At 36.9% G+C, this 14,456-nt stretch overlaps 2 protein-coding genes across 5 annotated transcripts; one reads left to right on the top strand and one right to left on the bottom strand.

Annotated features, from left to right (window-relative positions):
• Nucleotides 1–74: 74 nt before the first annotated feature.
• On the top strand, nt 75–3,130 carry LOC132838750 (proline-rich protein 5-like). Of its 2 annotated transcripts, none has more exons than XM_060859317.1 (9): nt 75–210; nt 802–946; nt 1,055–1,135; nt 1,299–1,347; nt 1,716–1,773; nt 1,845–1,936; nt 2,061–2,201; nt 2,289–2,388; nt 2,809–3,130. In XM_060859317.1, the coding sequence occupies exons 2-9, from the start codon at nt 849–851 to the stop codon at nt 3,123–3,125; spliced, it is 936 nt and encodes a 311-aa protein (XP_060715300.1). In that variant the 5' UTR covers nt 75–210; nt 802–848; the 3' UTR covers nt 3,126–3,130. The 2 variants fall into 2 exon arrangements, with proteins under 2 accessions (XP_060715300.1, XP_060715299.1); XM_060859316.1 differs by having other exon boundaries at nt 86–210; nt 788–946.
• traf6 (TNF receptor-associated factor 6) lies at nt 2,616–9,614 on the bottom strand. 3 transcript variants are annotated; one of them, XM_060859306.1, is made up of 7 exons: nt 9,487–9,614; nt 6,828–7,108; nt 6,448–6,598; nt 6,131–6,289; nt 5,193–5,264; nt 5,014–5,091; nt 2,616–4,854 (listed from the first exon to the last, which is right to left on the bottom strand). In XM_060859306.1, exons 2-7 carry the CDS (start codon nt 7,106–7,108, stop codon nt 3,979–3,981), a joined length of 1,617 nt encoding a protein of 538 aa, XP_060715289.1. In that variant the 5' UTR covers nt 9,487–9,614; the 3' UTR covers nt 2,616–3,978. The 3 variants fall into 3 exon arrangements, with proteins under 3 accessions (XP_060715289.1, XP_060715290.1, XP_060715292.1); XM_060859307.1 differs by having other exon boundaries at nt 9,507–9,584; XM_060859309.1 differs by lacking the exon at nt 9,487–9,614 and adding an exon at nt 8,790–8,820.
• Between the last annotated feature and the right edge of the window lie 4,842 nt (nt 9,615–14,456).

Genomic DNA, 14,456 nt, shown 5'->3' with positions numbered 1-14,456 from the left:
CCCTTAGTTAATGAATCAGTAACCTAGGGAAGTGAGAAAAATAGACTTCAGCAGTTTGCTCACTAGCATTGCTGGAGAAAGTCACCACGGGCACAATTATTCTCTGTGTCACAAGAAACTATCAACTCTGAATGTAAACTTTTACACAAAGATTGTTCCAGAAAGATAGGAATAAAGACTGAATACATCATTCATCTGTAAACAACTTTGGTATGTAGTCTATTGTTCATAATTTAGTCAGAATTGCTTAAATCATTTTTTGTTGTGTAGATAAGCTAGCAAAACTCTTATATGTACGTTTGAGGTAAAACAAAGTATATTTGTATATATGTCTTCAGAAGGAAGATAAAATAAACTGGAAAATTGAATCATCACTGTACTGTAAATAGATTGTTGAGTAGGGCTTAGCTATAAATATATTGGTTTATATTTTTTAAATTATTTATAGCAATTAGTTTTGTTAACTTTTACCGTTGTAATAAATTAGAAATATGCTCCTATTCAGAAACATCACCTTGAAATGTATTTTATGTCCCTGTCACTCATCTGAATCACCTTCAGGGCTCAGTAGTGTGTTGTGTTTAGTTAATCAGTAAACACATGTATGCACACTACACAGTATTGGTAACAGGAAGTTAACTACACCACAGGAAGTACAGCTTTCCCACCTGGCCACTTTCACAAGCTCTGAAAATCAATCACCTGAAAATAGCTATCCCTGATTTAAACAAAAAAGCCAGATAAATATGTCACTGTTCTACATTTAGTAGATATGTTTCATTTTCAGCTATTTCTATTTAGAACTTTGTGTAGAATCTTTGCGTATGCATTGAAGCAAAGCATCGAAGATGAGCTCAAGTCAGCAGCGAGTTCCTGGCTCGGGCACCGTGACCCTGCCAGCATTACCTCAGCCACAGTCTAAATCCAGTGTCAGTGATATGAACAGGTAGAGTTCACAGGATAAAACTAAATGGGATCACTAAATGTACAAAGTCAGTTTTGACTTTTATTAATTAGCAAAAATTGTACAAACCTCATTCACAATTTGTTTTAGTATCTATTCTGCAGTCATTAAGGTGTTTCGAGGTGAAGGACTGCAAAAGAATGAACTCTACTCCTTAAATGAGCGCATCAGGTACTCACATATAAACAAGTCATGCATAAGCATTTAACAATATGCAAGAAAGTAATATGTTTTGATTAATATTGTTGCAGTAATATTTTATATTTGGTAAAGTTGATGTATGAGTAGAACGACAGCAGGTTATTTTAAATGCTTTTCCCCTTCTGATTGACAGGTGGCTTTTAAAAACAGAAATGGGGTCATTCATTGAAGAGTATTTCCAGGTATTCAACATGATCTGCTCCAACATGAATGCAAGAACCTTAAAAAAAGATTTTAAATAGATTTAGACATGGAATATACTGTATGAGGTTACAATTAGATAAGTTTGTGTTATATTAGGCAAAGCTTTAACATTCTAGAAGCTTCAATTAAAATATCTGTTCGGATAAACTGCCCCTGTGGTTCTAACTAGAAAAACCAACAATCCTAATGCTATAGCTCATCTATAACCAATTAGAACAGAGACTTTTTATTTGTCTGATATTCATGTAATTGAGGAGTCTGCATTTGTATTCAGTTTAGTTTTGGATATCTTCAATATGGTCAACTATAATACCAATAATATAATGTGTATTCTTTTTTTTTTTAGAATCAGCTTCTAATTAAAGGTTTTAGGTCTATTTTGGAAGAGGTTCAACTACATGAAGGTAAGAAACAACACACACACGATATATCACTTATATTTACACAATGAGAGAATATTTCACTTTTTTTCCAGGAAAAGATCAGCTATTTTTCTTAGCAGATGTATGGATTAAATTTTTCTCAGAAATCCTGCCCACACTCCAAGCTATTTTTTATCCACTACAGGTATAACAATATCACATGAATTATGCCATACAAGGTCTTTGGGCCACAAAAGTCAGAAGAATAACACTAAAATTATTGTTACTGCTACCTGCTATCCATCCGTGTATTGTTTGCTCAACCTCAGGGTCATGAGTTCACAGTTAGGCAGATGGCCCTGCTAGCCTTCAGGGATCTTGTCCTGATGAGGCTTCCACTGGAAGAGCTACTCCCAACCAACCTTTCTCTGCTCCCTACATCCATCAGACAGATGCTGCTAATCTTACAGGTAAGGGTCTACACACACAAACAATAACACACACAGCAGCTTTATCAAATGTTCTTGTTCCTATATTTTACAATTGTTTATGTCAAGGGAGTCCATGAGTCTAGAGGCCCCTCAATGGAATACTTTCGCCTTGAGAAAATGCTGGAAATGGTGGTTTCTCCCTATCTGTGGAACTGCAAACAAAAAAGTAAGACTGGTCCCTTATATATTCATATCTATAATCTGTATTAATGATCAGTTCTCAAAAGATTCTTAAACCTAGGAACCATTTCCAGCTTTGCGTTCTTAAATGGTTAAGAAAAACACATACGTAGAAAGAACGAGATAAGAAATATAATAAAAATAAGAAAATAGTACAACAACTCCCACATCATGCCATGCCAGATAGCAGATAGACCCACTATTAACAGCAAATTTCCAAGTCACAATATTTATTGAAATTGAGAGTAATCTGCATTGCAGTCAAATATAAAAAAGTTATCAAATTGCAACCTTATTGCCTTCATGGCAAAGAGCCTTCTTTAAAAGTCACAGATCTTCATGAGTCAGTATTTATTCATTTAAAACCTTTCTAAAGTTATTGTGCCTTTCCTTCTCACTCTTTCAGGGTACGATGAAAAAATCAAAGAACATGCACACCTCATCCAACCTGAGATAAAAATCACACAGTTTATTTCAGAGGTCTCTCTTCTGACTCCTTTACTGGAGCTGGAGGGAGAGGGTCATGTGGAGAAAGGAAGCAGTCTCCGACGTCGTTCTTTATCTGATGACAGATCTGGAATCACTGACATGGAGCTTCTCACTGTTACTAATATGATGCAGTCTGGGTTAGAAAAGTCATGTTTGACGATTAATGAAGTGAGGGAAGAGAATAAGAGGGATTGCTCTCGAGTCAGTCACACATTTGAAAGCAAAAGTTTTTGAGATACTGACTCAGAATCCTGACCATTCTGGAAAAGATCAATAAGGAGTAAGATGGATCTTGCAAATGCATTTTTCATATATTAAAGTATTCATTGGTAAGTTACTGACACAAAAATTGAATCAATCTAAAGTATAATATAAACACAAGAATTTAATTAATTAACATTTCATTTTAGGCCATGCACACACACACCCACACACACACAATAGCGATAGCTTGACATAGTTCATCTTGTGGCTTGTGCGCTTCTTAATGACTAAATAGCTCCGTTGTCCTGTTGTACAGCCAAAGACACTAAAGCCTGGGTCTGGATAATGCTCTTCTAAGAAAACACTATGTTGTTATCTGTCAAGCAAAATTGTCTGTCATTTTTTTGTCAATTCTTTCTATTAGTGGAATGTGCGATAATGAACTAACGGCAACACATTCATTATCAGTTACAGAGGGGGTTGTTATCTAATTGTTTTTTTTCTCCAGTGCATTCAGCATAAAGTATCTACAGATATTTGTTTTTGCTACATACCACTACATGCTTTAGAAAGACTTTCCCAAAAAGCTATTCAGTTATTAAAGGAATGATATTTAAAAAAACACTGAATGCAGGTTCTTGTTTTCACAGTACACAACCGAGAGCTGCTATTAATACTTCTGGTTTCTCAGTGGCCGAATCTCTGATGCCCCTGTTAATTCATTATTTGGGTATGGTGTCTGCCACCCTAAAGCAATGCACTGTTTAAATGTATAAATGTAATAGAATGTAAAAATAGTCTCTTTAAAACAAAAGGAAACATTTTATTATTATGGTGTGTCTCTGAGAACTTGTAAAGCAACAACAAAGTGAGTAAAACGAGCTCAGAGGGATGGTTCAGGTCCTCGAGGTTGCATGCCCTCTCTTCTGAGGCTTGTGTCAAAGCGAGGCATGACCTCACAGCGCACTAGCAGCACGTCATCCCTAACAAAACCACGCTGGCGCAATGCCTGCAACTGCATGAATGTGACATAGCCGAAGCCTTTGGGGTTGCGCTGCACAGTGGGTCTTTGGAAGGCCTGAAGGTCTGGTTTGGTTTCCATTATCTCAGTGTGGTGTTGGCCCTCAGCCTGATCCAGCACAGACAGTCGGATGTTGCCCTGAAGGGGCCACGGTAGCTGGCTGTCAAACTCTCCTTGCATAGTATGCACAAACAACGAGATATAGTTAGAGCAACGTGGCGCACTGGGTGTCTGAAGGTGCAGTCGCAGGCACAGCTTATACCCTGGCTTTCCTGTGTAGAATGGTGGGCTATGGAGCACTACTGGTTGTCCTGCTTCTTGTTGTTGCAGGTGACCTGAGAATCCCTCTAATCGCCATACATAAACACCCTGGTACTGCTGAGCTTCCAGCTCGTGCGTTTTCTCTTCCAGTGATGCCAGCTTCTTGCGTAGCTCCGTTATCTGTGTATGCTGCGTGTCATTGCGAATGCTCAGCTCCCGTAATTGGTGGTCCTGGCGCACAAGGCGGCCCTCAAGTTCCACAACAGTCTCACGTAACTGCTGCATGTCCTGGCTGCACTGACATGGCTCTCCCACCCTAGAACTGGCACCATGTTCGGATGGGGGTGAACATGAAGGGCCACATTTTGGAGCGTGGAGAATGCCATTCACACTCTGATTCCTCAGGAAGTCAGCCATGAAGCGCATGTGCATCTGTGTAAACTCCTGCATGTGAAGGGCCAGGTTGTTCCTCGGCATCTAAGACAACAGAAGTCACTTATTTATTCTATCAATAACATATAAAATGCATTCAGCTACAAAACCTGTCATGACTCTATTATGTAACTATGCTACTTAAATTTATTAGTGAAATAAATGAACAGAATGTGAAATGTGATGTCTATGACATGGCTTTACCTTTTCTTGACAGCCAAATATGTTGAACGTACAGGCAACAGGAGCTTTCAGGCAGTCTGTGGCACAGTGTGACGACAACTAAAACAAATATATAATTATAGTCCATTAAATACACAGATTACATTGAGTTAAATTAAACGCAGAGGAAAATATGCCCACATGTAAAATGCGTTGCTTACCTGACCCCGAATTAAATCCATGTCACAGTACTCACACACTGTATTCACAAAGGGACACATCTGCTCATGAAACTGCAGACATAAACACAACATTAAATTTGATCATTTGATCTTAGAGAAATCAACTACTAATAAAATAAACTCTCTTACACCTTGCTTAGAATCATAGCATTTCACTCTATGAGTCCTTCAGAAACTATTAATCAGTTTATTTTGCCCAGAGATTTAATTGTATTTATTTTACAGGATCAGCATCCAAACATTTTATTTGCCATCACATATAATTATAACAACAATGAGAACAAACTGTTTCCATAAGAGATCAATATATATTTATTGAAATGGAGTGTACAGAAGAAAAGTCAGAGCAGATAAATGAGGGATACACAAAGTCTAACTTTCTTTGCCTCAGTCACGTGTAAAGTCAAACGGAAAGTATGGGCTTATAAAAGACAATGCCATTAGGCAAGACTTCAAACTCGTCCTATGTTGTATTGAAAAATTCTCAGAAAGACAATGCAGCTAGACTTGTTTCAAAAATTCGCTGGATATTTTTAGCATCTAGCTTAATCCTTTATACTCTGCTAACATCACACATGTGACACTGTGGTAAAAATCACTGTAACCAATCAGACAATAGTTCCAGCTACATTTCCACTGTAATGGCTTTCAGAATTTTAAAAGAACATGGCTTCACTTCATAATTCCTGTTGCTTGTCAGTACTGGGCAGACATAAGCATGTACATGTGGTGGAGTCAGTACAAATCTTCACCATGAAAAAAAACAGAACTAATGAGAAAGATTGAGAATGCTGAATTTATAGGAAGTTCTTTAAACGGGTTTCAAGCTTGCTCTTTTTCACACACTTCGGTCATTAATTAAGCTTAAAGAGATGGTTTACCTTGCTAAAGGCACAGTTCTTTACATAGCTTCTCACCTGTTTGTCAGCATAGATGATACCCTCTGCACAGTCAGGGCATGTGATCAGACGCTGTAAACAGTCCTGATTCATATGTTCCTCTATACTATTCTTCCGTACAGGCCCCTGACACTGGGGGCAAGGGACTGTAGCAAATTTACATAGCATCAAGTGATTCTGCAGAAGAAATATACACCTTAATTAACATTAAAAAAGTTCATACTATTTCAATTTGGTTTTTCTACAAAGCAAATTGTTCTGTGTTGTCAGAAATTAACACGTCAGCAGTTCTGAGATAAGGCAGAATGCTCATCATCATAATAACTGAAACTTACCTCCAGGTGCCTGAGCTCCATTATCTCATTACAGCCAACATTGCGGCAGCGTACTGTAAGAGACAGGATTTCCCTCTTGGCAAAGTTATCTGGAAAAAGCTGGTCCTCTGTCAGCACCTCATTGTCAACTGGACATTTTTGCCCCGTGTCCCTACCAGAAAGATAACTTGTTATAGTCATCTTCTGCCTAATTGGAGTTCAACTTGAACTGTCATGGAAATTTAAGATGTACATTATGGTTGTTGTTTTTTTTTTTTTTTACATCAATCATACCAAAATTTTGCACCACTGCTGTCCAAAGCCTAACAATATACTTATATAAAATGGTGGCTTAAAGCTTTCTGTTCAATGTACAGGAGAAGAGATGGCAAACAGCTCACCTGATGGATTTTTTAATACAACTGTTGCAGAAGCGATGACCACATGGTGTCTGCACAGCTGACCTTAGACCCATCAGGCAGATGGGACACTCATACTTGCTCTCCAGTGGGGGATCAAATTCAACATCATAACCTTGCTGTTCCTGGATGTTGGATGAGACACTAATTGTAGATGGGTTTTCTGTAGGGCTTAGGTACGACTCCTTCTCCATATCAGCCATACATCTGGATGATGGATACTCATCTGGATTGGATTTGTGCATGTCACTACATGACGCCATCTAGGAAGAAGGACAAGAAGAGAAATATTACGAATTAGTAATGCACATACAGTGGTGTGAAAAAGTGTTAGCCCCTTCCTGATTTTTTCTTTTTTTTTGCATGTTTTTCACACTTAACTGTTTCAGATCATCAAACACATTTAAATAATAGTCACAAGTTAACACAAGTAAACACAACATGCAGTTTTTAAATGAAGGTTTTTATTATTAAGGGAAAACAAAATCGAAACCCACATGGCCATGTGTGAAAAAGTGTTTGTCCCCCTGTTAAACATAACTGTGGTTTATCACACCTAAGTTTAATTTCTCTAGCCACACCCAGGCCTGATTACGGCCACACGTGCCCGCAGACTGACTATAATAAGACCTGACTGACAGTGAAGTAGACAAAAAGTTCCTCAAAAGCTACACATCATCCAGAGATCCAAAGAAATTCAGGAACAAATGAGAAAGAAAATAAATGAGAGTCTGGAGAGTAATCTATTAGTCTGGAAAAGGTTATAAAGCCATTTCTAAAGCTTTGGGACTCCATTGAACCACAGTGAGAGCCATTATACACAAATGGCAAAAACATGGTACAGTGGTGAACCTTCCCAAAAGTGGCCGGCTGACCAAAATTACCCCAAGAGTGCAGTGACAACTCATCCAAGAGGTGACAAAAGACCCCACAACATCATCCTAAGAACTGCAGGCCTCACCTGCCTCAGTTAAGATCAGTGTTCATAACTCCACCATTAGAAAGAGACTGGGGAAAAAAGTTGAATGACGAAAACAGCTGCTGAGCAAAAAGAATATAAAGGCTCATCTCAGGTTTGCCAGAAGACATCTTGTTGATCCCCAAGACTTTCGGAAAAATATCCTTTGGACTGACGAGACTAAAGTTGAACTTTTGTATGGTGTGTGTCCCGTTACATCTGGTGTAAAAGTAACGCTGCATTTCAGAAAAAGAACATAATACCAACAGTAAAATATGGTGGTGGTAGTGTGATGGTTTGGGGCTGTTTTGCTGCTTCACGACCTGGAGGATTTGCTGTGATAAATAGAACCATGAGTTCTGCTGTCTACCAAAAAGTCCTGGACATTGTGCAGCCATCTGTTCGTGACCTCAAGCTGAAGCAAACTTGGGTTCTGCAGCAGGACAATGATCCAAAACACACCAAAAGGTCCACCTCTGAATGGCTGAAGAAAAACAAAATGAAGACTTTGGAGTGGCCTAGTAAAAGTCCTGACCTGAATCCTATTGAGATGCTGTGGCATGACCTTAAAAGGCGGTTCATGCTCGAAAACCCTCCAGTGTGGCTGAATTACAACTATTCTACAAAGATGAGTGGACCAAAATTCCTCCACAGCGATGTAACAGACTCATTACAAGTTATAGCAAACACTTGATTGCGGTTCCTGCTACTAAGGGTGGCAAACACTTTTTCACACACAGCCATGTAGGTTTTAATTTTGCTTTTCCTTAATAATAAAAACTGAATGTTTTTTTTTAATGTGTTATCTTTGACTAATATTAAAATTTGTTTAATGATCTGAAATATCAAGTGTGACAAACATGCAAAAAAATAAAAAATCAGGAAGGGAGCCAACACTTTTTACACCACTGTATACGCATTAAGCATCAAACATGTTTCAGAAATGACTGAAAATTGCTTTTTTTTTGTTTACTATATAGACATACTCTCTCTAAGATGCCTCGTTTTGAGATGAAGAGATTTGTTGTTCTTTCTACTTTCCTCAGAAAAGCTAAGCTATTGAAAACCCCAAATTACCGCATCATGGCAACCCCAATGGAAGTAGACAACTACCAAAGGGAAACATTATTATTATGTTGTTATGTGATAGTCAGCCTCATTACAAGATAAAGCCAATGTACAATTTACACAAACAAACACACACACATACAAGATGTTTCCTCTGTTACACTGATCCAAAGATACATAACTGGGCGGGGCCGAATGGGTAAAAATGATTAAAACTTTCAAAACACTTGTTGGTTCAGCTTCATATTTTCTATCCAGCAACTCAAACTCTTATAAAAAAAAAATAACACAAGGTTTAAAGATACAGAGGTCTGTTAACATTTAATAAGTTCTGCAAACATTTCTGACTGACAGAAAAACAAGAATAAAGTATTAAAGTTAAATAAGCTAACGCTAGCTGGCTGAAGTGGACTAAATGTAGTGCCGCTAGCTAACTTAGCTAACTTAGCTACCTAGCCAGCTAAGTTAGCTAGCTTACTTTTTAATTGTCTTTTTTTTATTATTTTTTTTATTATTATTTATTTAATATTTGTGTATTTAATATATTCCTATTTTGTTAGCTATTCGATATCTGTTGATATTTTTTTTTAAAGATTAAAGATTTAATTTACTTACTTTTGGAACTGTTAACTTACATTTGCTAAGCAACTTCCGAGCTCGTGAAACTCAACCTCTTCCTGAATCCAAACGTCACTCGAGCAAGTGCCGCGAGATTGTTTGGGGTTGCCAGAGTACCGGAATCCCCACTGTTGTGAAAATCCCGTTTAATCGAACCGAACACCCTTCTCTTGTTATTATTCCCCACGGAATTCCCCTACACTGATCTCACACAACACACTCATGAGGTGAGCATGTCATGAGAATAGGGGAAGGATAAAATTTACAGTGCAGAAACACTAACACTCAGAACTAAGAAGGCAATATTGTGTGTATGAATGTGTGGAAAGGTTCTTCACGTCAGTCAAATTTACACTTTTACATTTCCAGTATTTGGCAGACGCCTTTATATCCAGAGCGACTTACATTATGTATTTTTTTTTAAATAAAACTGAGCAATTGAGCATTAAGGGCCTTGCTCAGGGGCCCAACAGTGTCAGCTTGGTGAACATGGGATCAAACTCACAACCTTGGTAGCCCAAAACCTTAACCACTAGTCTACCACACAGCCTAAAATGCATTTACATTTCCAGTATTTGGCAGACGCCCTTATATGCAGAGCAACTTACATTATCTCAATTTTTTTTTATACAATTGAGCGTTAAGGGCCTTGCTCAGGGGCCCAACAGTGCCAGCTTGGTGGACATGGGATCAAACTCACAACCTTCCAAAGGGTAGTCCAACACCTTAACCACACAGCCTAAAATGCATTTACATTTTAGCAGACACCTTTATATCCAGAGACGACTTACATTATCTCAATTTTTTTATACAACTGAGCAATTGAGGGTTAAGGGCCTTGCTCAGGGGCCCAACAGTGTCAGCTTGGTGGACATGGGATCAAACTCACAACTTTACAATTGGTAGCCCAACACCTTAACCACTAGGCTAACAGACGCTCTAAAAATGACAGATTTACAAATGTTCCTAAACGTATTATATGTTTACAATGGAAAACCAGATGTCATTTTGATTATCAGCATTGTCCACAGCAGTCTCTCAGTATTGAATTGACTGCATTTACATTTACTGGTGGAATTTGGCAGATGTTCTTTTCGAACAGTACCATTGGTCAAAATACCCTGTTGGGAAGATTGGTACAGCATGGAAAACACACAGTGAGTTTTTAAGTGCTAACTAAAGTATTTCTTGAAGGGGTAGGTCTTTAGTTGACATTTGAAAACAACCAATGACTCAGATGTTCATGTAACTAGGGGAAATTCATTCCACCACCTATTTGTCAGGACTTCCTTGTACAATGAGAGATGCTGAATATAAACAAGCAGTGCTTAAAGACCAGATGGATGACATGGATGTTGCCAGATGAGATGGTTTGAGTGTCTCAGAATCTCATGAAATTCTTAAATTTTAAGACAACAAACTCTATTTTTAACAGAGTTACCTCCTGTAAGCAGAGAGTGCAGTATTTTTATACTGAATGGAAAAATTAGAGCAACCAGAGACCATGAATTCACATATAAAAGTAGTTAAAAAAAGCAAGCAGTCTATTTAAGAAGATGATGGGGAAAAATTCCATGCAAAAAATTCATTAGGATTCATTAGTCCTTCCCCATTTAATGCATATGGCTGGCAAAAATGTATTAAATAAGCATGCGCATACAAAATTATATTAATTTGACATATTTATACAGTTATATGTATACAAATTTATGAACACTTAGATCATAAGTGTCAGAGGCTGTATGATGTCAGCTATGAGAAATGATGTGAGATCATTTGGAGTTATTTTGAATTTTGTGGGACTTTTGTGGATTAACATTTACATTATATCTGCAGTAAGCATTTGTTCCCTCAACTGCTTTTTCCCTTTTTAAAAAATTAATAAGAAAAAAAATCTATTATATCCTCTTGTGTATTTTTATCTAATGTCTAGGGTCTTTTTTCTTTACTATAATTCGGAAGATTATACAGAAAACAACAAGAATTGGGATTCTTTTATGTTCTTCTAACTCTGGAGTGAGCAGTCAGACCTTCATTTGTGCCTGAGTATGTTACTCTCACAAAGCAACAAAAACAAACAAAACAAATGAAAAGAACATAGAGAAGAAGAAAAAACAATGATTAGACTAAGACACAAAGAAGAGAACAAAAGCGACAGTGCAAATATACAGTAAAAGTGACAAAACAACATCATGTTTGCCAAGCAAGAAGGAAAAAAATCTCACAATTTAAACAGAGCAACTAATTACAGAAACACAAAATAAGCCTGCATAAATAAAGACGGCCATGGAGCAGACAACAAAGAAAGAAATAAAAAAAACTGTGAACGATTGTGCCCTCTCCTGGTCATGGAGCATATTATCCATGGTGAACGTGACTGTTGCAGCATACAGTATACATCTACGTCTAAAAAACTAGAGCCAGATCCAACCTTGAATTAATATTTCACTTTTTCTGTTTCTATAATTTATAACGAAAAGCTTATAAGGTGCAGGTTTAATTATCCAGTTTCATAGTTAATGAATTAATTGATAATTGTTAATGGTAAATAGTTAATAATTTAATCAGTATGATTAGACTATGTATTCAAACATATCACTTGATAAGTTCATTAATAGTTTAATCATTTTATGATTAAACAATATATAAAAAGGGTATTTTTTGTGGATCATGTCTATTTTATTTTCCTAAACTATCTTTTGTCAGATGATATACATGTGCTGCTCATTGATGAATGACTAAGGTGCACATTTTGACATATACTGTATATATATTTAAAATCATGCACAGTGCATTTACTATCTACGTATACTATATAAGGTCTAAAATCACTGAGCAATTATAACCAAAGCTACATCAATTACATGTTATATAACACCTCACAATAACTCCACTTCCACACTGAAACAGCTTTAGCCCATTATAGACAACCATTCCTGTTTCCTACTTGTAGAACATAGAGTCTGTGTGTACGCTCATGATCAGAGCCAAAAGTTTGTACCTGATGTCAGCTCTTGGAGCTTTCCCTTGAGGCTTCTTTGTTTTTGCTTGTTATACTCCAGCCTTGCTATGGCAGTGGACCTCTTCTATGGCCACAGTGTCAGAGTCTGGATAGGTGTGGTCACAGTGAGCCTCTATTCCACTCATGAATAGAGCATTTTATATATAGTAAGATCAACAATTTGCACTAACAAGGCTGCTTATTGAGCACACTCAGCATGCGGCGCCCACCCTCTTGGTCATACATAAATGCTTTCGAATAAACATACACAGCCACTTTTTTTCCTTTAACGAACTTCCAGTGTCATTTTGTGGCTAGAAATCATGACATTAGATCTCGCAAAGAGTAAACGGACTCTGCATGTCAGCAAGGTTATAAGACAGTGCTTCTCATTCTTAATGTGCTTTGGTAAGATTAGTTTCTAAATCCTTCAGATAAATGCTGACGAAGCCCATATCACTGTTTTAAATAAAAAAAAAAACCTGCACATGCAGCTAATGTCATCCACACAGATTGCTTTAACTTTTTTGACATGTAACACAAGTAAGAGCTCGATTTCACACCATATTTACATATTAGATATGTTAAAATGACAAAATGACAGAGCATTTTAAAGATTATTCTTCTTGTAATTCACCTGAGGGCTTTCATCAGTACATCTGTACATCTATACAATAGCATTTAATAGGAGAAAAATATTCCACCATCCCAAATATATAAATAATGGTCTGTTATGGTCTGTTCACTTTTAGCTCTAAAAATCAAATAAGCAAGAGCTTTTTTCAATTGACACACATTTAATGAGAAATCTAGGCTAGTTAGCAATCTACAAGATCTACAAGACGAGAGCATGAAACAGCTGACAACAGACTGAAATTAAGCTTGGATGCAGTTTTTAAACATACGTTTTATATATATATATATATATATATAAATAAATGCATCCATACTAGCAGTGGAGGAGTATTTAAAATGTTGACAGAAGAACCAACAGACTAAGCAGGAACTTTGCAGGAATCTATTACAGTTATCCATCAGCCACTGGGTTTAAGGTACAAAAGCAGCTCTGTATGCAGGCCCTTAGGAGCCCACTTTTCACATATGTTTTCTATTTGGTGAAGGGTGTTGCGCATATACCGCTGAGTCAGTCTGTACAACAGAACCATTATAAATCCTCTGTATCTGTCCATTCTCTTAGACCTTACCAGCATTGGAGGTACACTGATAGTAAAAGTCTGCTTATTTAGTATTGCCTTAAAAATTCTTATCAGCAGCTATAACTGTGTCTGGATTTAAAGCCTTCTTTGAGCAGAACAAGCTGCCAGGTCTACTAGGGAGTGATGGAAGAAAAATGATGTAATCTTTAAGAGCATAAAACAACATAAGCTTCCTGTGTTTATCACAGAAAATGACCACAAAGGCCAAGTTATTTCTTACACCCTGTGATGGTTGTATACCATAGTTTGTTCTTTATTATAATTAGAACTTTATTACTATAAATGATTAAACCTTATTTAATGGGCAATTTCTAGAAAACCACATTTCAAAAAGCTCTGTTTTTATAGTAATTATGCATGTTTTAAATATATATAGCGTAGAATTTGATCTTGTTGACTTAACTACTGTAAATTTGTTTTCTCTCCACTTCTCATGGTCCTTAAGGAAAATTTGGTAGGGCTTCTTTATTGAGACTATGAGCTTTTCATACCTGCCTATCCACAGCTTTATCCTCAGCCGAACTTTATATCATTTTTGGACAGAAAAATCATTCACAGAAAGATTTAAAAAAAGTTTAAAAATGTTTATTTACTCGGTTATAAAAAAAAGAATATGCTCTAAATATGCTACATAGCCCAAAATCATAACCACATATGCTTGTTGAACATCCCAATTTATTCCCAGTGTAACTGTTATAATAGCTTTTAATCTTCTGGGAAAGCTTGGGATTTGCCAGTTCAGCCATATG

Source organism: Tachysurus vachellii, chromosome 23 (genome assembly GCF_030014155.1).
Source record: "Tachysurus vachellii isolate PV-2020 chromosome 23, HZAU_Pvac_v1, whole genome shotgun sequence".
Classification (NCBI taxonomy): domain Eukaryota; kingdom Metazoa; phylum Chordata; class Actinopteri; order Siluriformes; family Bagridae; genus Tachysurus; species Tachysurus vachellii.
This window is presented reverse-complemented; position numbering and strand designations above follow the sequence as displayed.